At 35.7% G+C, this 23,246-nt stretch overlaps 1 protein-coding gene across 8 annotated transcripts in view; it reads left to right on the top strand.

The window, feature by feature from the left end:
- LOC149567568 (uncharacterized) overlaps positions 1 to 23,246 on the top strand; it is a 328,096-nt gene that overhangs the window by 152,100 nt on the left and 152,750 nt on the right. For all 8 annotated transcript variants that reach the window (XM_089820793.1, XM_089820792.1, XM_089820799.1 and 5 more), the window contains one exon: positions 18,162 to 18,234. In XM_089820793.1, the coding sequence (XP_089676919.1) occupies positions 18,162 to 18,234 (73 nt within the window). The remainder of the gene's footprint in view (positions 1 to 18,161; positions 18,235 to 23,246) is intronic.

Below are 23,246 nucleotides of genomic sequence, written 5' to 3'. Positions count from 1 at the left end.
TATAGGTACATCTGCATCATAGACACCTACCGAGGAAAAATCAAGTCTCTTTGCCGCCGATCTTCTAAAGGTAGAAACCATATACCTTGCTGCCCTCTCAACCGTCTTTGGATTCGACAAGCTCTTTGCCATTTTCTGCTGATGAAGCTTAAGTTTCTCTATACTCTTTCTCAAGGAATTTAATTTTCTGCTATCTTCCTCACTACTCTGCCATCTCCCGGAACTACTAGGTCTCCTGTATCTATCCATAGCTGGAAAAAAACTAGAGTGCTAGTCAGTCCAGATACAACAAATCTGAAAATAAAATAAAATAAGTTTCCTACCCTACAGGATGGCAGGAAACCGCTCTAATACCACTGTAATAACCCCAATTGGTTATAACTTTGACAAATACCAAATTCTTTTATAATTCAATTGTTTGACATTTCGTCAAACACTTTGCAAGGAAGCTCAAATACCACTATAAATATGATATTTTATTTTGATCACAGTGCTATGAAATGTAACAAATTGCTCACAACTAATTATGACATCAATCACAATGTCTCAAATAATTTCAGGCATATGAATTCTAAGAGATGAATACAAATACTGAAATATAATTATGAAGATGGCTAGTACTTCGCACTAACTCTGAAATTAATCATTAACCAACTAGGCTGCAATATAACAAATCATTTTACAATTGGATGGAACCTGTTACTCCTAGTTTCTGTTTGATTTGTAGCAGATGTCCACCATTTGTACGTCTGGTCACATGCATTTAACAGGTCTATAGCTGAACCATGTACTGGTAAATTATGCACACCCAGCTGTCTTTAGAATGCTAGCATTGCAGTTTCCTAACCACAGGCTGAATGGCAAGATATCGGGCCTGTCTAGTGGTCCAATCGTTGGCAAAATTCACACCAATTATAACAGTAACGGTAAGGCATTAATGAGCCTCATTTTGTAGATATAGCTTGCATTCAAATAACATAATGTAATCACCAAACTCTTATGACAAATTGCTCACAAGATCAGACCTGTTTGATACCTTCTTGTAGTATCCAAATGCTACTTCCCAAATATAATCAGCAGCCACAAATGCCCAGATCAAATTGCTATAATGCAAATACAATTTTATATAATAAATTCTAATGAACCTCTTCACAATCTCTAGCAAGCAAATTCTCCTTAAATTAGACAATTACCACAGATCAAATCCCTCCTTTAGACACGGTTAAAACGGTAAGGAGTGATGGCAGACTGCTATACAACAACAACAATTCGCAATACAATCTTTAGAACCACTTTCAGCTTCAGGCCCTTATACCTCAGCAAGGGCACAAACTTCAGAAACTCAAAAAAGCAACAAAGGCAACAAAGCAAATAAATATTCAAGTGTGCTTTTCCCAATAAAATGAGCTCATATTTATAATGCCTTTGTTGACAAAAGTTTCCCAAAGAATTCAACTTCTGAAACTGTGGAAGTTTCCCAAAAGAAGTCAACTCTTGAAACTTTCCAACTTAACTCTTTTGGAAAGATTTAATACTTGGCTTAGGCATAATATTAATGAAATAAATGGTCCCTTCCAATGATGACTCAACCCTCAACTTAAGTGATATTATAAAGTTAAATTATAACTTTATAATATGTCATCTAATGATCTAATAATAATTTGGCCACTAAAAATATTATAACTCCCAAAATACTCATCATTTAAATATGTTGTTTGAAATAGGAGTCACACCTATTATTTCTCCATGTGACCAAATGCACTTTCCAAAAATAGAAAGAGTTCATCTCAATCAACACCCAACTTTCTAGAAATAGTAAGTGCACAAAACTAAGCCTAAATAAAGTTCCATCTCTGCCAAATGAAGACCAACCTGTAACTTACTGAATTGTGGAGAAGGTAAGACCCTCCCAAGCCAAGCCATTGCCTTAGAAGACCCTCTATCCACAATAATTAGCCTATGCGGATCACAATAATAGGCTAATCTCTCAAATTTGATACTGGCAAAAATGGGGACATTACAGTGAGGGTAAGTGGTCCGTCATTAGGAACTTGAAGACAATGATTAGAGACACTTTCCCTCCAAGGTGGGATACCTGGGCAACATGTGCTGCCAAATCATGGTCATAGACGTGGTTGGGCATGAAGGAAAATAGAGTTGGTTCCTTGCATGTCAATTGGAAGAAGGCTAATAGGTCCTTTTGGTCCATGCCAGGTTTTCTCCTTGATGTTGTCAGTTTGGTTGACTTTGTCATCACCGACACACATGAGAGCCTTGTGCAGCCGCTTCCTTGGGTTACAGGTTTCCACTGGCTCTTGACTTATGGGGAGGAGGTTTGAAGTATTGGTAGTGCTAGAGTTTTAGGTGGTGTGGCTTGTTTGATCAGTGATCGATTCCAATATGCGATATGTATTGTTTACTCTGGCAATCTTGCTAGATTTATGCAGGTCTGGTGTGCTAGTTGGCGGTTTGTCTCAGAGATTTTGTCAATGTCATTCACTATTTCCGACCAACATCTTATGCTATCCATAGTGGACCCAACGGGGATCCTTTCATTGACTTGTGTGACAATATCACTAGGCTCTATGTGGTGGGGGGGACATCATTATTATGGGTGACTTTCATGCACAAACCAGAGGCATACAGACTGCCATCCACAACCAGGTCTTGGATTTGGTTTACACAATTGAGTCAGACCTGGCCCCGTTGGGACTTTAGAGATCCTCCAATGATTCAACAGACCCACTCACAAGATATGATTGTAATTTTCTCTAGTAGAGTGTGTCCTCTGACTTGGTAATATTGAGTGGCCTCCCTAGCTCCAGTTCATTCACTTGTTGGCCTCATTGTAGGGGTGCGAGCGTGGTGGATTAAACTGTCTCTTTCTCTTATCTCCATTGTAAAAAGCGCCCTTTCATTTTGCTCTCTAGCTAGTCCCTTCTGGCCTCACTCCTCTAGTCCCCTAAGACCTTCTAACACACCCTTTTCCCTCTCAAACCCCCTCTTCTACCACATTAAACCTTGACGTGCTGGTTTCCTAGACCTCCACCCATTATAACATTCCAAGGCTGTCCTTCATTATTGCCACCCCTCCCTCCCTTTGCCACTTTTTCACAACTAACAACATCAACGAGGCAGTTAAATGTTTGAACAACAATAGGGTGGCACATGAGGAAGGGTGCTAGGCAGAACTCTTCAAGTATCCTCCTATTGGCCTCGACACATGATCTACCCGATTCACAATGCTAGGCCTACCTCGGATCCCAACAACTCACGATTGTGATGATTGGGCACACTTTCTCCAAACTTAATGTTATAGTTTTACATGATATTCTTTACTCTGAGGTGGATCAGAGCCATATTCAAGCTAGGGGTCAAGTTGGTTTTCGTCCAAACTTTCAGGTCACAGACCACATCATGACGCTTAGGGCGAATATTTAGGAAGCATGACATCACTTCTTAGAGGTTTATTGCTTCTTTTTGTGAATTTCCACAAGGCTTTTGATCTTTCCCTAGGATGACAATGTTTCAGAGGCTTTGGAACATTGAGCTATCTGAGACCTTGGTAACTTCCATCATGAGACTTTATGAGTTGGTGGTTGCCCACATCAGGACCCCCTAGGGGCTTTCCGAGTTCATTCAAAGCATCATCAGGGTCAAGCAAGGCTGCCCTCTTTCGCCAACATTATTTGGACTTTACATTGATGAGTTGGAGGCTTATCTTCTGGCACATTCCCTTTTGGGTGATGGTTACTCCTTGCACCAAATCTTGATCTTTCCTTTGCTCTTTGGTGGATGATGTGGTCCTCCTTGCTTCCTCCCTTGAAGGGTCACAAAGACTTTTTGATGGCCTGGCTTCCTTCTACGACTCACAACAATTATTGGTGAACCTAGGTAAGACTAAGGTGATTTTCTTCAACTATCTTAAGACCTCTCATCGCTACTTCTTCCAGGGTATTGAGATTGAGATCTCGTCATCATGCATGTATCTATGGGTCGAGTTCTTTGGCCCTTATTTCAGCATGAGATTAGCACATCAATCTCATATCAATAAAGAGTATAGTCCCTTGGCCCGTGTTGAGAGACAGTGCTTTGGGCATCACTTCGATTTGACCAATAGTGCTCTATGGTTTGGTGGTTTGTGGGCCCTCTTTACAGGAGTTTGATTGGGCCTTAGTTGAGTAGGATCACGCTCTTTTTTTGACATATTATCTATTGTTGGAAAACTACTCCACATAGCAGTGTCTAGGCAAAGTTTAGGGCTCATCCTTTTAGGTTTGACACGATCTTTGACTTGGTCTAGTTCTTGCATTGCTTGCGGTGTTGCACAGATTCCTCAAATGGATGCTTCAGATACTCATACCTTGCCTACTGCTCCATTGAAGATATTACTTGTTGGACCCCATGGGGAGATCCCCTTCTTGGTTTTCTCAAGATTAGGCTCTTCTAGGGTCTATGCAGATTGACATCGATTGCCTTTCCCCATAACAGTACTCATTGGATGCCCCCACTCGTCTTCTACCATCCTATTAGGAGCTGAACAAACACATCAAGATGGATATTTACAAACAATACATCCTCACTACTTGCATCATCTTCCAAGGGGGTTGAGCCTGAGAATGCCTCTCTATGCTAAGCACTTTTTGGATATTCAGGATGGGATCATCGTTTACCCGTCTTATCTATCCCGTAATTGGTCACGTGCACTTTGATGGAGCTTCAAAATTTTGGAGAATTTAGGGGGCCCCATTTGATTATTCTCTCTCAAGCACTTATGCTGGAGACATTTTCAGATCAAGGAGGAATATGATTCTCAAACACATCACCCCTATTATGAAGCTCATCATTGGTATCAAAAGGGATTGTGAAAATAATGATATTCTTGCCTTGGAATTGGTTGCATAATATATGCAATGGGATTTGTACATACTGCGAACTTATTTTTCAACTCTTTCATAACCAAACGATAACAAAAGAGTGACACAAATGTAGAGCCTCAAATCGAAGATAAGACAAGAAGATATATATAAGGCATTTGTGACACATTCTGGTCAACCATTTCATTTTGATAAGGAACCTTTTGCGGATAGGAGCATAATCAACAGAGACAATCAAACCTGTATAAAACAAAGGAGTGCATATGCACACAGCTCGACATATATAAGTATATAAACATGGTCCTTAATACATAGGATATGAATGCACTCTAAAATGTTGACAGTTATTCTGCACTCATGCTAGACTCATGTATTCTGCCTGAAGAGTTACAATGAACTTCTATTAATGCAAACATGAAGCATGCTTTCTCTATCCAAGCACAATATTGTTGGGAGTCCATGATTACAAGTTGAAAGTTTTCTAAATTTCTTGCCATTTTGTTTCATTACATTTATAATTGAGTTATTTTCTACAAATGTCTTTGGATTTTAGCTATTTGTTTAGGATTAGGTGCACCTGCCTCGGCTTTGCAGAGCTAGAAGTGCAGGGGATTCGGATCGTGTTAATCAATCCGGTCACATTGGCCTTTTACCGGTTGGAATCCCAGCATCGAGTTGGTAAGACTTGTAGGATTCCAATTTGTGGTTTTGGGAACCAACAGATTAGCGACTTTGCTGGGGAAGAGTTGCAAGTAAGCATATTAAATTTTTGTTTCAGAGTATAGAGGCCCATTCAATCAAGACATTGTGGTGAGTTTCAGCTTTTGTTTATCTTTTCAACATTTAATCTTCTCTAGCATTTAAGTGAAATTCAGCCTTCGGAAAGGTTTTGGATATTTAAATTCAGCATCTTGATTTGCTGTTTTAAAGTTATTTAATTATTGGCATTATTCAGATTTCTAAGTTCTGATTTTTCATCTAAGCATATAAGTGTGAACACTTAAATATCAGACTTTTAAAGCTGAGAATATAAAGACTAATTTTCTTTAAAGTTCTGATTTTTTCATATATAATTCAACATATAATCTTTAAAAGCGTTTTTATTGAGATTCTAATTACTGTTATAGTGCTGATTTTATTTTCAGAGTTATACATTTCAAGAATATTTATTTTCAAGCATTTGTGGCACATACTTTGCTGAGGATATACCTAGACTTCCATTTCATTTCCCTTAAAGGGTGGTGACTCTATTATTCATCGCTCAATCTATTTTGTATGAAAGGAATTAGACATTGCTCTTAAAGTTTATGTGGGGAAGGAGGTCAATTAATCAAGGGCCCAAGAGATTCACATAATTGACCTTTGAAAGAAAACCAAGAAAGAAGAAGAATAAAAATCAGAAATAAAAAAATTATCTATTAGAACATAGGGTTTTTCCATGAGAGGACTAATAAGAAAAATGAAAGAAGTAAATTAAATCAGACTAGTCCTGATACGGAAGATGAGAACTTAAACCCATATTTTTGAATCCCTAGAGTTGATGAAGAACCACAATGTGAAGTGACTCAATTTGATGATGAGTAAATGAGGATGAAAAAGAGTTACAACAGAGGGATGTAATTGTTAAAAAAATGGCTGAAGGAACTAGAGGGAACAACGCAGTATTAACAAAAATACTTAAGATGCATCCTGATGATGTCTTAGAGAAAATAGGAATATCAAGAAACAACATTATCTCTCCACGAAGCAAAGAAAACAATGGAGAAAGACAAGAAAGGTGGAGAGAAGAAAAAAGGGAACCTGTTTAGGAGGAGATAAATAAAATGTCTAAGTACAATCCCTCATAGGAAAAATTTAGATTGACAATTTGGCACCAGCCATGTAAACCCTTTGTATGATAATATACAAAATAGAAATTAAAATGAGGGTTTCGGAAGACAATATAGTGGCAATCAGCATGCTGGAAATCTGGGACAGTGTGATAGAGGCATCTGAATAATAACACAAACTTAAGACAGCCTTATGATGGCCGTCAAAATAATAGAAGTACTGAGCATAACAACCAAGGCTATGGATTGCAAAATCAAGGGGCAAGAAATCATATTGCAAGACGATCTATGGTAATAAGAGGGTTCCTTAATCCAATCTCTAATGAACTAAGAACTGCTATCCCAAAATTTTCTGGCAATGGGATCGAGTCTGTTGAGCAGCATGTTATAAACCTAAAAAACACAATTGAAGAGATGGATGAGAACCATGAGGATGTTCTTATTAAACTCTTTGTATAATCCTTAACAGAAGATGCAGTTGAATAGTATAGGAGTCTCTTGGATGGACATATAACCGAATGGTGCGATTTTGTTGATTAGTTCATAGAACAATTCGAAGATCACAATGATACATCTTTTGCATTGCATGAATTAACAAGCATTAGGAAAGATTGTTAATTAGTCAATCTCAAAGTTCAACAAAATATTTAACAAAGTACTCAAAAAAAATTCCAAGAGAAATTAGACCAGTGGATCCATTCTTGATTGACTTTTATCTAAGTGCATTTGATAGCAAAGTGCACTATACGAGATAAGATCTCATAGGCCAAGTTCCTTGCCACAAGCCTTCAAAGTAGCCATGGCAACAGAGAACAACAGAAAGGCGACTAGCAAAATAAACAAGAGGGATGATGTGAAATTGTATAATCCTAAAGCCCCTATAAAGGATGAGTTGAAAGAGATTATAGATATGCTAAAGGATATAAAGATGAAGCAAAACAGGAATGAAAAACAGTCATTTCCGAGAAATGATAGACCAAGACAACAAGATATGCCATTTAATACAAACTGGAAAGATAGGAGACCAGACAAATCAAATCATGTTAAAGATGCTTCTGATTCCTTTGAAAGTCAATATGATTGATGATGGGCCGTGGTGCGAAGTTTGTAGGCTGCCCATGCTCCTAAACACTATTGTTGCACCATCTATTTTAGAAGAAGAGAACCAAGAAAGAGAAGAGCAACACATTATTAATGCTCTACCATCTGAACCTTTGTGGGGCAAAGATGATGATGACTATTTGGAAGAAGATCAGAATTCAAGTTATCTTTCAAGGAGAATAAACTAACAACACTATGCTCACCAAGTATCTTTTGATGAGGAAGAAATGCCTACTATTTGAAAGTTGACGAGTGATGAGAGAAAAGCTTATACCATTACAATAGTTGAACATGCCAAACTAACGTACCAACAAAGAAACAAAACTATGGGTATAGATCAAGGTAATCCTGCTAGTTTATTTGCCAAAAACCCGTAGCAAGGAGAGGCATCTAGGAGGAGCGGTAATTAGAATCAAGCTAAATAGGTGGAGACTAACCAACCCCTAAGTTAGCCAAATAGAAGACTAAGCATTATGGTAAGCCACTATTTGATTGTCACACTTTTATTAATCATGTGTTATCTCAATTAAAAATTGTTGTTCCACTAATGGAGATGATGAAATTTCCTAATTACAGGAAGGAAACTGTGAAGATTTTATCTAGCATAGAAGATGTAATGAAAATGACACAAGAGCTAATAAAGATGAAGTCTTGTTGTATATGTAGGAACAACTTTAAATAAGAATTCTAATCAAGTGGATCCATTTTATCTAACTTTATTGATTAATAAAAAATTAGTAAAAAATTGTATGATTGATTCTGGTGCAGTGGTTAATATTATGTTTGCCGATGTTATGAAAGAGACTGGTCTGAAGGTGGAGACTCCTTACGAAAAATGTTATGCTATGGACAATAGATTTGTTATTGTAGTTGGTATTATAAAAAATGTTGAGTTTCGATTTCTTGCATTTCCTCAAATATCATATAGGACTGATATTACTATAGTAGAAATCTCAGCGAGTTATGGTATGTTATTATCTCGACAGTGGTCGAACTTGGTAGGTGGTCATATCTAGCTTGATTTATCCTATGGTACCATACCCATGGAGGTAAGGAGATCAAAATTGGAAAAGAGCCAAGTCGTACTACCTAATTGAAGATTATAATCGGGACTCTGAGGTTAACTTTTGTCAGTTTGACATGGACAATTTTCAGGCAAGCGTGTCCAAACTGATTTTAGAGGTTACCGATCCCATTAAAGTACATGTGCAGGAAGATTGTGACATTTGGTAAATGTACTTTGATGGAGCTTGTAGCAAGGAGGGTAATGGAGCCGATGTCGTATTTGTTTCTTATCAGGTAAGACATTTAAATATTCATTTTTACTGAATTTTGAATGCACAAATAATATAGTAGAATATGAAGCTTTAATTTTTCGCTAGAGTTTATAGAATTAAGTTGCTTTTTGTTTTGGGGGATTCAAATCTGATTGTATCTCAAATTAAACACAAATTTCCAACCAAGAAGCTGAATATAAAACAATACCGAAACTATGTGTGGGATTTAAGAGAATATTTCGACACATTTTCAATTAAATGGATAGACAGATAAAACAACTATTTGGTTGACATAATGGCTAACCTTGCAATTAGACAAATTGATCTCCCACTTGATGTGCATGTAGAAATGAAGAATAGACCATTAGTACTTGATAACGTGCAAAACTAGCAAGTGTTCAAAGACGATAAGGATCTTATTAGGTTTTTGACTTGCAAATAAGATAATGAAAACCAGAACATTGATTAGAACAGGTGCGTAGAGGAACAAGATGGTAAGAAAATGCTATTTGGTAAGGAAGTAGTTCAATTGAAAATGAATAAAATACCTAAGGGTTTGGTAGCTTTGGAAAAAAAAATTGATGAGAGAGAAAGTTTAAAATCTTGCAAGTCAACTAAAATTCAAAATGACATTGAGAAAATTAACCTAGGAAATGAACAATCTCCTAAGAATGTTTTTATAGGAAAGAAATTATCTTCCAAAATTATGTCTGACTTGATTGCCTTCTTAAGGAAATATAGGCATGTTTTTGCCTGGAGCTATGATGAGTTGAAAGCTTATAGGGAAGATTTATTTCAATACGAAATACCCTTGAAGCCCAATGCTTAACCTTTTAGGCAAAAGATAGAGACCTATTAACCCAACTCTAGCTCCTAAAATGAAGGAGTTGATTAAGGCATGTTGACATCATTAAACCCATTAGACATTCAACTTGGGTTTCTTACTAGTTCCAGTCATAAAGAAGAATGGTGATATTAGATTATGTGTAGACTTTAGAAATTTGAATGTCCCATCTTTAAAAGATAACTATGCTTTGTCAAATATGGAAATTTTACTATAGAAAGTGATTGGAAACGAATTATTGTCTATGATGGATTGATTTTCGGGGTATAACCAAGTTAAGGTCAAGGAAGTCAAAACAATATAAAACAACATTCACAACTCCCTGGGTTACATATGTTTATGCTAGAATGTCGTTTGGGTTAACTAATGTAGGAGCTACCTTTTAGAGAGCAATAGATGCCTCTTTCGAAGGTTTAATTGATTTCCTTTTGGTTGTGTATCATGACGACCTCATTGCTTACTTCAAGAAAGCTGAGGACCATTGTAGGCATCTAGAGAAAATTTTCATAAGAGCTCTTGAGTATGGAATCTCCCTTAATCCTAGAAATTGTCACTTTGGGGTCACAGAAGGGAAACTTTTAGGGCATATTGTTTCTAAGGAAGGGGTAAGAATAGATTCCAAAAGAGTAGCTGCAATTGACAATATTCAAATACCTAAAACAGTTAAGGGCATTCAATCATTCTTTGGAGAAATCAATTTTGTAAGAAGGTTCGCATCCAACTTAGTTGAATTCATAAAACCAATACTTGGGATGCTTAAGAAAGGTGTGAAGATAACATGGAATAACAAAGCTATAGAAGCATTTGCAAAAATAATGAAATTTATCAAGGAGGCACCTGTGCTCAAATTACTAACTTTAAAAAACCATTTCAAATCTTCTCATTGGCCTCTTACCATACTATAGTTGCTGTGATGTTACAAAAGGATGAAGAAGCTCACAAGAAATCGATTGCCTTTTTTAAGTAAAATCTTATAGGCTGCTGAACTTAATTATGATATCAACGAGAAGCAAGCCTATGCTCTTGTTAAAGCAGTCAAATCCTTTAGACCTTACTTAGTTGGAGCATATATTATTGCTATTGTGCGTAATGCAGCTATAAAAGACATTTTTAGGCAATCTAACACTACTAGAAGATGTAGGTGGATAAACCAGATTCAAGAATTCAGCATAGACATTCAGATTACAAAATTGGTCCGAGGACAAGGATTATCTAAACTTATGGAAGAATCAAATATGGAAGTCATGCAAGTTAATCAAATCAATCTTGACCACACTGAGGTTAGTATCGAAAGGTGTCCTTGGTATAGTGATATAGTTTAGTATCTAAGAAGACACATGAAATGTAGTGATAATCTAAATGATAACCAAAAGAAATTCATTAAGCTGCAAGTTGTGAAGTATGTATTGATTCAAGGTGATTTGTATTGGAAGAAAGGATGGTGTTTTACTCTTCTATTTAGATATGTATCAATCTGAAGTCATTCTTAAAGAAATGTACGAAGGAGTCTACGGTGGTCATTTTTCAGCAAGGACTTCAACCCATAAAGTTTTGCCAGTATGTTACTACTGGCTCTAGCTATTTCAAGATTATCATTTATATGTACCAAAATGTGAGGCATGTCAAAAAATTTCAAGGAAGCTGAAATATGACGGTGCCCTCTTGCTAAGAACTTTACAAGCAGAGTAACCATTCCAAATGTGGGAATTGACTTCATTGGAGAAATTAGTTACAAATCAAGTGGATGTCATCGTTGGATCTTGGTAGCAACTAATTATTTCACCAAATGGGTTGAAGCCATAGCTACCCGACAATCTACAAGGAAAGTTGTGATCAAGTTCCTTATAGAGAATATTTTGACTAGGTATGGGGTCACGTGAATGATTATAACAAACAATGGCATGTGTTTTCGGTCTAACACATTTATTGACTTTTGCAAGAAATATGGTATAACCGTGTCATATTCGTCTCCTGGTGATCCTTAGGGTAATAAACAAGTTGAGTCCAGTGAAAAAAATATCTTGAAGATTATTAGAAGGATGTTGGACAAGAACAAGTGGGCTTGGGACTCTAAGTTAAACTTAGCATTATGGGCAAACAGGATCACTATAAAGAAGTCCATTGGCTTCTCCCCTTTTAACTTAGTCTATGGCAAGGAGGCTAGACTTTCTCTAAACAATTTACTTTCGATTTACAACTTTAGCACTAAAGAACAATTAGATGATAATGATTTTATGGAAGACAAATTGAATGCGCTGATTGAACTTGATGAAATTAGGAGGCAACCAAAAGAGAAAAATATTAATAGAAAACAACAAGTCAAGTTTCTTCATGATCAAAGGGCTCAAAACAGGTCCTTCAAAGTAGGTGATTGGGTTCTAAAATGGAATGCCAAGGATCAAGAGAAGGGCAAGCACGAGAAGTTCAAAGCCTTGTGGTTAGGACCTTTTGTCATTTTTTGAGAAGACTGGAGAACATTCTTATCTTTTGCAGGATACAAGTGGACACATGCATGACCTTACTGTCCATGGGCAATACTTGAAGCCATTCTTCCAATAAGGACATTCAGGGAGTTCTCTCTTTCCTTTTTGTTTCCTTCTTGCATACTTGAAATTTTTCTTTAATATTATTGCATGATTTAATTGTCGTTTTTTTGATTTCCCAATTCTTCTTCATCTAGAGATAACCAAATTCTTACTATGCCCACAAGGGACGTATGTACCTAGCAAGAGTCATTGATGGAGCCTAAAAGGTTTGTGGAATTTAAGGGCCCCCGTTTGATTATTCTCTCTTAGGTACTTATGCTGGAGACATACTTTCAAATCAAGGAGGAATATGATTCTAGAACACATCATCCCTGTTATGAAGCTCATCATTGGTATTAGAAGGGACTGCGTGATGAGACTGCGAAAGTAATGATGTCTTTGCCTTGGAATTGGTTGCATATTGTATGCAATAAGATTTGTACATACAACGAACTTATTTTTCGACTTTTTTATAAGCAAAGGATAACTAAAGAGTGACATAAATGCAAAGCCTCAAATCGAAAATAAGACAACAAAATATACAATAGGCATTTGTGACACTTTACGGTCAATCCATTTGCATTTTGATAAGGAACCTTTTTGCTAATAGGAGCATAATCTACAGAGATAATCAAACCTGTATAAAACAAAGGAGTGCATATGCACACAACCTAACATATATATGTATATAAACATGGTGCTTAATACATAGGATATGAATGCACTCTAAAATGTTGAGAGTTATTCTGCATTCACGCTAGACTCATGTATTCCGCTTGAAGAGTTACCATGAACTTCTATTAATAGACATGTGAAGCATACTTTCTCTATCCAAGCGCGATACTATTGGGAGTCTAGGATTACACCTTCGTATGTATTGGCACCAAAGAGAGTGTTATATGAGGCACTAAATGTTGAAGCGAACTAGGATGTATCCCATCTTTGGATGTGCTTGTTGATAAAGATTTGATGATGAAAATTGTGTGGGATCATTGTGATGCGAAGATTTGTGAATGTATGATAGAGTATCTTGAGCACTAATTACGGTATTTGTATGGAAGTAACCAATTCATCATGAATTCGTGGATGCCTCTCAAACATTGTTTGTGGATGCACGATAGAAAAGTGGCAGATTGTTACAGATATGTATCGACAATCATATATATTGTGCGTTACTTAAGGGTGGAGGAATTAAGGATGAATTGAATTCACAAACAAAGGGTTACACATACTCACTAGTTCAACCAAAGTCATGTTGCCATTTCTCTATTCGTCTGACCATTAATGTTTGTAGGTGTTGGTTTTTTGAAAGTAACTGCAAAGAATACAAACATAATTATTTGTAGCACCCAGATTTATGGGATTGCCCAAATATCATTCTCTCAATACTTATCTGTTTTCAATAATCGCTGGAGGTTCTGTTTTAATCATATTGTAATTATAGTTTGCAATCAAGCAGCTATGGTGCTTTAGAAAGTTTTGAAGCGGTGCTCTTGATTGTATTATATCACTATTTATAGGCAAAACAATAGTTAGGAAGCAGTTATAGGATTAAAATAAAAATCTTATTTGAACTAAGAAATTATCTATTGTTATGAAAGGGTGTGATGTTTTGAAAGACACCCGACACCTTTCTAAACCTACAAATATGAGATGTAAAATCAAACAAAAGAACATTTTCATATACAATTATTACAACTTTCTACATACTAAAACTATATACACTCTCTTCATAAGTTACTTTTCATTGGCAAAGACTGAATATTGAACAAAGGTCATGGATATTGAACTATTGAGTAAAATTTTATATGCAATTTTGGGATTGGATTGTAGTGGATCGATCATCAGTAATGAGTGTCTTCATTGTATTTCCATTTCTGGCATAACCAACGAGAGTATTTATTTTATTTATTTGCATGAAGCTTTAGAGTCAAAAAATATTATGTAGTTTTATCCTTTATAAACATTTTTAAAATTTTGTAAATAATTTAAATATTAGATAAGTGGATTGGATCCTATATAGCTTTTCAAACTCTATTATCATAGATATAGTGAAATATTTAACTGTTTCCACATCCGTGTCTAGTTTGTCTCCATACCTTAGGAGTGAAAGCACAATCTATACTAGTTCAAAATTGCATATATATATATTTGATTTTTTGCATCTTGATTACTAAATTGTTTACAGTTGAAGTTTGTATAATTTAATAAAGTTGTACATTACAAACTTGTAATACTGACTATATTGCCCTTTAAATTTTGGCACTAGTATTTATATTACTTGTGATTCATAATCTATACGATGGCAATTATTTCATATCTTTCTTTTGAAAATTAGTATATTCATTTATTATAATAATTCATGTGCATTTATGTCTTAAAAACATTTCATTCCCACGTAATGTATTTATTATTATTTTTACAGCATAAAAGTTTGAAATACTTACATTCTAAAGTTATCATTGAAGTTGTGAAGTCAATATAATTTCATCACTTTTCACAATTTTCATACAAGTTGAAAGTTTTCTAAATTTCTTACCATTTTGGAGGACTTTCATTACATTTATAATTGATTTATCTACTACAAACATCTTTGGATTTTAGCTATTTGTCCAGGATTAGGTGCACCCACCTTGGCTTTGTAGAGCTAGAAGTGAACGGGATTCAAATCATATCAATCAATCTTGTTACGTTGGACTTTTACCGGTTGGAATCCAAACATCGAGTTGGCAAGATTCGTTGGATTCCAATCTGTGATTTTGGGAACCAACACACTGCATATCTCCCTTTGCTCCTTGAGGGTGAGTTCACATAGACTCCACATTCAATCAAACCATCATTTTTCGAGAGAAGATGAGACCTTCCAACTTTGCAACATGGGGGTCACATAGATGGAGACTCACTTCATTTTTTGTTGTCCCATATACCATGAGATTAGAAGTGGTTCTACTATTTGTTTAGAAAGACTCAATCTCGCCTTGCCTTTTTTAGATACACAAACGAGAGGTGCATTGCTCTCTATCTTTAGGAGGCCTTGAGGCTTTGGACCACTCTTTACAATAGCATTTCCACACAAGATGACATCCATATAAACTCATCACCTCATTCTTCTCTGTGGTTTCCCCACCACACAGAACCAAGCGATCTTGTGATCCTTCATTGGGGACCCTCCAGAGTGTGCATATTCATAGATTCTTCACACAGTTGCAGCTCTTCTCCTCACCTACGCCCAAAGTTTCTTAGTGACAACCTGGGGTCTCATCCTGCTCTAAGGCCTATCATTTTCTTCTAGACTTCTTCTCTACTACTCGGAGATGCTAGTGGGGCGGATCAGTTTTGGTCTCTGTTTTTTTGTTGTTGTTCTATTGTTTTCCTCGAACAACGTTTGGTACTCCTATTATTGGCTTTCCCTTGGCCAGAAATTTGTAGTCCTTTGGACCCGCTTGTTGGTCTCCCATTGGACATTAATAAATATATCTCATCTTATCTTATCTTATCTTACTCCATCAAATGTGCGAAATCCTTTTAGAGAGAATCCCACCTTTCTATTCCATAATATATTTTATATAAGAGACAGTTGCATAGCCAAGAAAATTATTGAGCGAACACATATTCATGATAATATGTTAGCTTTGTTTCATGTATTATTATTATATCACAAAGATAATCTATGTCCTTAATCTTTATATTACAATAGTTTGCATTAAACATGGCCCATAGAAAAGGAAAACATGACAGTCAACACATCAAGCAGTAGCAATCTGAATATGAAATACTGAGCTCATGGGAAGTGCCAAACTGGGATATTTTTAGATAAATCTGAAACAAATGAAAAATAAATGCTTCAAACAATTCAAATAAAAATGAAACTCGAAACCTCAAACCAATTGAAAGTCAGAAGTATTATATTAATGCAAACAAGGAAATTTTCAATATGCTCCAAAAATTGTTTTTCTCACCAATGTAATCCTTGACTGAGTCGCCTCTGTTGGATGGGAGGATTTTCATCCTAAATACAATTCAGAAACCAATAGGGAATATCTTGGATTTTGATACTGAGGAGGTTTTGGTCCACCATCCAAAAGTTGAACAGATATATGCCAAACAATAGATAATTCTTCATTAACCCAGCTCTTTTTTTGATCGCCTGTTTACTATTTGTAGCCTGCAAAAAGTCTCATGTGGACCATTTATGATACATCAATATTCAGGCCTCAAGCATACAAAATTTCTCGGGCCATTAATGATACATCAATTTTTGGGCTTCAAGCAGACAAAATTTCTCATATGGGCCGTTGCTAGGGCTCCAATTTACCAGAAATATTCTAGAATTTGATAAAAGATAGACAATTGCAGGCTGATATAATGAAGGCTATCAAAATGTTTTTGCAGACATTGGGCTTATGTTGTAGATCTGCAAAATCAGAAGTCAAAAACAATAAACCTAATTTTTCTGATATCACGGTTCATCTGTATAGCCATCACTGTTCATTGGCATTGTGGGAATTCTATACAGTCATGCTTTGATGTTTTTTCTTGTGTGCACCTGCACTGATTCTTGATTTATGCTTGGAATAATTCTTATTTCAAGAGCAATATTTTGTGGTTACAGCATTTTGTAATAATATCAGAATTTCTTCTTTTTTGTTGAAGAGCCATTTGCAGCCCCTCTCACAGTGAGTCCATCAGTTCCTGTTCTTGGACAAAATTATGCAGTTCCTCTCACATTGATTCCAAGAAATTGTCCTGCTTCCAATAAATGGATCAACATACTTTACCTCAAGGTTTTCTTGATTTGATTTAGTGCCCTCTCCAATGGTTTCATCACTTTGAACTAGTCAACAGGGTTCCTCGTTTTGATACCAAATGTTGGAAGTGAATGCATGGAGTTTAATAAAATTGGATGACACACACTTCAATGGCTTATGGATGTAATTAGTATTGAATGAGGAATCGATAATGAAAGTTAATTTTTAGACATAACTTATGCAGTGTTATTAAATCATTAACATAAGTAATAAGAAAGTATAGGCATTAAAAAATTATTCATGATATTATGAAAAAGATATGTAAGAACTTTAATGTATGCACATTGGCCTTCGTAGGTAACACAATCTACACATTAAGAAAATATTTATGATATTAATCGAAATAAACATTTAGAAACTATTATGAATAAACATGTAAAATCTTCTAATATACACACATTGATCTTTGTAGTAACATAGTCTACATACATGTTATTGATAGATGTATTTGCATAATCACTACTCATTCAGTTTTGGATTTCTCGCTGAACTGCATTTGGCATGAAATGGATAAAATTTATCCCTTTTGCAGACTTTCTAAATATTTTCTAAATATTCATTGTACTATTCCTAGTTTTGTTTTGAGTTTTTCTGGATTAAGGGTGATATCCTCTCCCTTTCGCTGTGTGTTCAATGTTGAGTAGTCTGGCTACTATGGTTTGTACATACCAAAGTTTGTTCATTAAATACAAGCCTCATACAAATGAATACTGATTTTTCACATTACAATAAATGTTGTTCTGGTTTTACAATATAAGTTTTTTGCGTTTAATTTTTTATGCATGTTATGTAATTAATGGTTGATGTCTCATATCTTGTAAAACACATTTTGTGTTTTTTTTCCTTGCTTTCTCTAATAAGTTATTGTTTTTGACTTGTTTTGGCTTGCTTGCAAAACAGTGGAATCCATTTTGTTTTCACAATGTGTTTACTTACCTTGGGAACGTGCCATGATGGCAGATTCAAGATGTTGGTAAGGAAAACATGTTGGAAAATTCAAATTGTAATATCTTATTATTGGTATCCTGATGCATTGTGCTTCTGTTTTTTGAGTAGATTTTTTTGGTTCAAATCTTGAATGAAAACCTAGGTTCTAGATTTACTATAATCAGGGATTGAATGCAAAGCTACAAGTGATAACAAGCATTTTGAATACTTCTATATAGTTTCTGTAAACTTTTTCTTTGTTGTCAATAGAAGATACTAGAAACTAAATATACCAGGATGGTTTCTTTTTCTGTGGCACTTTGTCTTGTTTGGATCTTTTGTGCTTAATGGAAAGAAAAGTCTGATCACGTTATAGGAGTCCAACAGCTTCTTAGACAGAGGTTAAATATAATCCAACAAGGAGCTACTACTGTCTCATTAATGACTCATTCTGCCAGCCAATTATTCTAACCAATGTCAATGCTTATCGTGCAATAAACAATTGTGCTCACCAATAACTATGTTAAAGATTACAATTTACACTAATGTATAAACAATAAATAAATAAAACGTTACTATTAATGAGATTCTATTCTTATTTTTCCTTTTAATGATTAGATTATTTACAATATTCACGCGAAATCTTTACTCTTGACCAAAGAACTATGATTCTCCATGAACTTAAAATTACACTAATTTTCACTTGCAATATTGTCGTTATATGTTTGCTGCATTTACAAATCAGCAACTTCTCTAACCAAATAGCTTTAAGATCTGTTGTTACTGGAGCTCTGAACTCAGCTTCTATGCATGATATAGATGCAACAGGTTGCTTCTTTTCTGATCAAGGATTTGAGTTACACTAACGCTGAGAATATAGGTAGTTGTGGTTTTCTCTCATTAACAGATTTTGTCCAGAAGGAATTTGAATAATCTATGAAGCTATACTCTTCTCAGTAAGACCTTATAGTTTATAGTCTATTTGTTTAATCTAAGTTTCTTTCGGTTGTGTTCTACTGGATACCATTTGATGCCATCATGAAGCATGGAAAAATAAATAATTGTATGAGCATGCGCTGACAAATTTATAGGTGGAGATCAGTAGCTGCAAAAACTGTTGCTGTACGTGCTTTATTGAGTTGTTAAATGTATTTACAAGAGGATGAGTGCTTCATGAGCATGCAGAATGCCTGACAACTTTGCATGGAAGATCCATCTCAGTTAGTAATTAGGGATTGTGTAGAATCAGATATTTATTAGGTTGATTTCTTTTCACAAGATAAATCTGTGTCACTTTTTCTTTTTCCATCAACTAGACATTCTTTCATTAGTATACTATTTTCCCACTCATGTTGCTGCATGTCCTTTCAAAAGATTCTGGTTGATAAATAATTAAAATGTTACAAAAAATTATTTTTGGAGAAGTCATCTAAGAAAAGAAATTCATCGACATTTCATCTCCTGATAGATCTACCATAAAAATGAGAATGATGAAATATTAAGATGCATAGCCCCTTGAATACATAACTTGTTACAATTGCATGTGCTGGGACAGATCTCATTCTGTCTTAAAGCATTAGTTAAAACTAAAAGCCAGCTTCCCTTAGTTTTAAATATTACATGATGACAAAGGAGAAGTCAAAATATGAAGGATTTGATTAACAACCACTGTGCAAGTGTATCAATTGATTATCATTTATAATGATTATTTACTCATTATTCATAATGAGTAATTAGTAAAATATATTAAAGGACAACAAATGTATTTTATCAAAGCCTCTGTTTAACCAGCTCCTGTACGTGCATAAAGCCAAGACTGTTGTCCCTATTCAAATTGTTTATTGTCTTTGCTGTTTTGACAACTTTTTTGAGATGCTGCTTGGTTTGGGGATTCTTTTTCTAAACATAACATTTTTCTTTGCAATGTAAAACATGTGAATTATTGAAATTGAAAACGCAATAGGTATTTTGACCACATTGTTTAGTTGCATATCTAGGGCATATTCATGTAGCTTGGTGCTCTACACCTGTGGAACTCTACATTTTGCAGCCCTTGCATATTTTGTTGAGTTCATCTATCATTTTGAGTCACGTGGATGCTAAATGTTGTTATTATGCCTTTGTTTTTGTTTTCATCTTGAGTGAGGCTCATTGTTTCTAGGGTTGTATAGATTGATTTGTTGAAGTTGCAAATGAAAATAATTTCTAGGTATCATGGTCCATGAAGTGCATTGTTCAGTTCCAATGAATTTTTCTAAAGGTGAATTGGAAAGACAAATGTCTATTGATTGCCTTGCCAAAGCTTAATATTTGCAAAGTATTGATACTTTTGGTTCTGCCCTCTAAAGTATGCGCTTTAAAGATGCTATCCATACTAGAGACAATTAAAGTGCATGCCTGGGTAATTTCAATCAAAATCACTTAGTGTCTAAGTGAAAAAGAAGTGGCAAGCCTTTTTGAAGCACACACTTAGCAAGTTTGAACCAAGTTTTAAGTGAAAAATTCAACTAAAGATCATGCTTTATAATTCAAGTCCAAAGATTAAGTGGGAATAAACAACCAGGCACATGTTTTCAATCAAATAATCAGGGTTTCAAGTGGCAACCCTACTATTGGAGGCTGGTTTTACATTTTCTGCGAAGTATAATTTCGAAGGTGTGTATCTTTTGTGGTTCTCTCATCGAGAATGTGCCTACCCATTTCCTGCCATCAAAGAAAAGGAAAAACAATTAACTAATACAAAAAAGAATGCTGTGTTAAAAAATCAGTAAGAAGGTCATTATCTTGCCATTTTGCTCTAGGTAGTCAAAATCAAGAATAGGAGCAGCATTGTTAAGTCATTCAAGCTATGGTTTGCACTTTGCAACTTTTCAAAGGAGTTTAGGTGCACGTCGGCAATTGTTCATCATCTTTCAATCTTTCATAGGCACCATTAGAGTGTTACGAACATAAATGGCAGAATACTTGACTGATTAATCAGAGATCAAAATGATCTATACATACAAAGAGGAGAGTCGAATAGAATAGAAACATTCTATTCTAGACTACACCTAAATATTAGAAACATTCTAATATTTACAAAGATACAATAAGATACAATAGTGAGCATTAAAAGGAAACATAGAGATTATTCTAATACCCACCCTTAATGCTCAATCTATTTACTACACCAATAGATCCCCTGAATTTAACAAACTTGTCAGGACTAAGGGGTTTTGTGAAAATATTTGCTGGTTGCTTTGAGGTAGGGACATAGAGTAATTGAATAGATCCATCTTCTACTAACTATTGGATGTAATGGCAATGAAGCTCTATGTGCTTGGTTCGTTCATGAAACAATAGGTTCTTGGCAAGTTTGAGGACTCCCTGATTGTTTCAAAACAAAGAAGTCAGATCTGCTTGAGCAATATGAATATCTACAAGCATTTGACGAAGCCAAACTGTTTCACAAGCTTCCTTGACAACTCCTCGATATTCTGCTTCTGTAGAGGAGAGTGCACGTGCTTGTTGCTTCTTATTGGTCCAGGTAACTGCTGTAGATTCGATATTGAACACACAGCTAAAGGTAGATTTCTTGTCAACAACTGAGCCGGCCCAATCGGAATCAGTGAATCCACTGAGCTGAGGAGTAGCACTCCCTGTGTAAAGAAGACCATAATCTAAAGTACCATGTACATAGCGCAACACACATTTCGCTGCAATCCAATGATCAGTCTTGGGGTTCGTCATGAATCGTGAGATATAGCTGACTGCAAAATTGAGATAAGATCTAGTAGTAGTAAGGTAGATGAGACTACCTACTGGTTGCCTGAAGAGTGTTTCATCTACAGGAGGAGAATCAGATTGTGCGGACAACCAGTCTCCATAGGAGTGGAGATAGGTTTGCAATCCTGCATTCAAAACCTGTCAAGCAAATTTTTGTCATACTTGGACTGAGACAAAAAAATACTATTGTCAATCTGCCAAACCTCAATACCTAAACAATAATGAAGCAATCCGAGATTTGTCATATCAAAAGTTCTGCATAGATCCTGTTTGATTTCCGAAATCAAATGTTCTAAACTCCTAGTAATGATCAAATCATCCACATAGACAACAAGAAAAAGAATATCATTACCAGAGTGTTTAATATACAGATTACTGTTTGACGAGCTACGCTAAAATCCTTGAGCAACCAAGTATTGATCAATCTTTATGTACCAAGCCCGAGGGGCCTGTTTAAGACCATAGAAGGCCTTCTGGAGTCTACATACTTTTGGTTCTGAACTGGCAACCTTGAAACCTGGGGGCTGCGTCATGTAGACTTCTTCCTATAATTCACCATTGAGAAAAGCACTCTTCACATCCATCTGATGAACTTTCCAACCATACTGAGCTACAATGGCAAGAAGCAGGCGAATAGTGCTCATCTTGGTTGTCGGGGCAAAGGTCTCATAGTCAATGCCTTCACACTGGGTGAATCCTCAAGCAACAAGTCTGGTTTTGTATTTGCCCAAGGCACCACTGCATAGTACTTGACCTTATAGACCTATTTACAGCTAATGGGTTTCTTCCTAGGATGGAGATTTGAAAGAACCCAAGTGTGATTCTTTTGAAGACTCTGAAGCTCAACTTCCATTGCCTGTTCTCATTCTAGAATTCCTTTGGCCTCTACATATGTATGGGGCACAGGAATACTGTGGATGTTGGCCATAAGAGCAACATTAACTATGTTGTGCTGAATGCTCTTATTTCTGGAGGGTCTATGCTCAATGAAATCATCAAGACGAAGATCACTAATCATTTGGGCCCACCATTTTGGCCGAAGAGTCAAGGAGCCAATATCAGATGCTATCGGAATAGCTAGATGAGGAGCAGGAGCAAGAGCTGTATTACATGGAGGTGGCTAAGGTGGTGTATCAGTAGCATCAAATGACTCATAAAAAATAGGACCCAAGTCATAGATTGCTGAAGTTTGAATCTTGGAATGTGGCGGGGAGGCAAAGAGCTAAAATGGTCTGAGTTCCTCATCAAACACAACATCACGACTAAAAATTAAACAATCAATATTTACATGAA

Source organism: Cupressus sempervirens, chromosome 3, assembly GCF_028749045.1.
Source record: "Cupressus sempervirens isolate cs-2001-9-10 chromosome 3, ASM2874904v1, whole genome shotgun sequence".
NCBI classification, from domain to species: Eukaryota; Viridiplantae; Streptophyta; class Pinopsida; order Cupressales; family Cupressaceae; genus Cupressus; species Cupressus sempervirens.
Note: the sequence above shows the minus strand (reverse complement) of the source record. Positions and strands in the feature narration are given on the sequence as shown.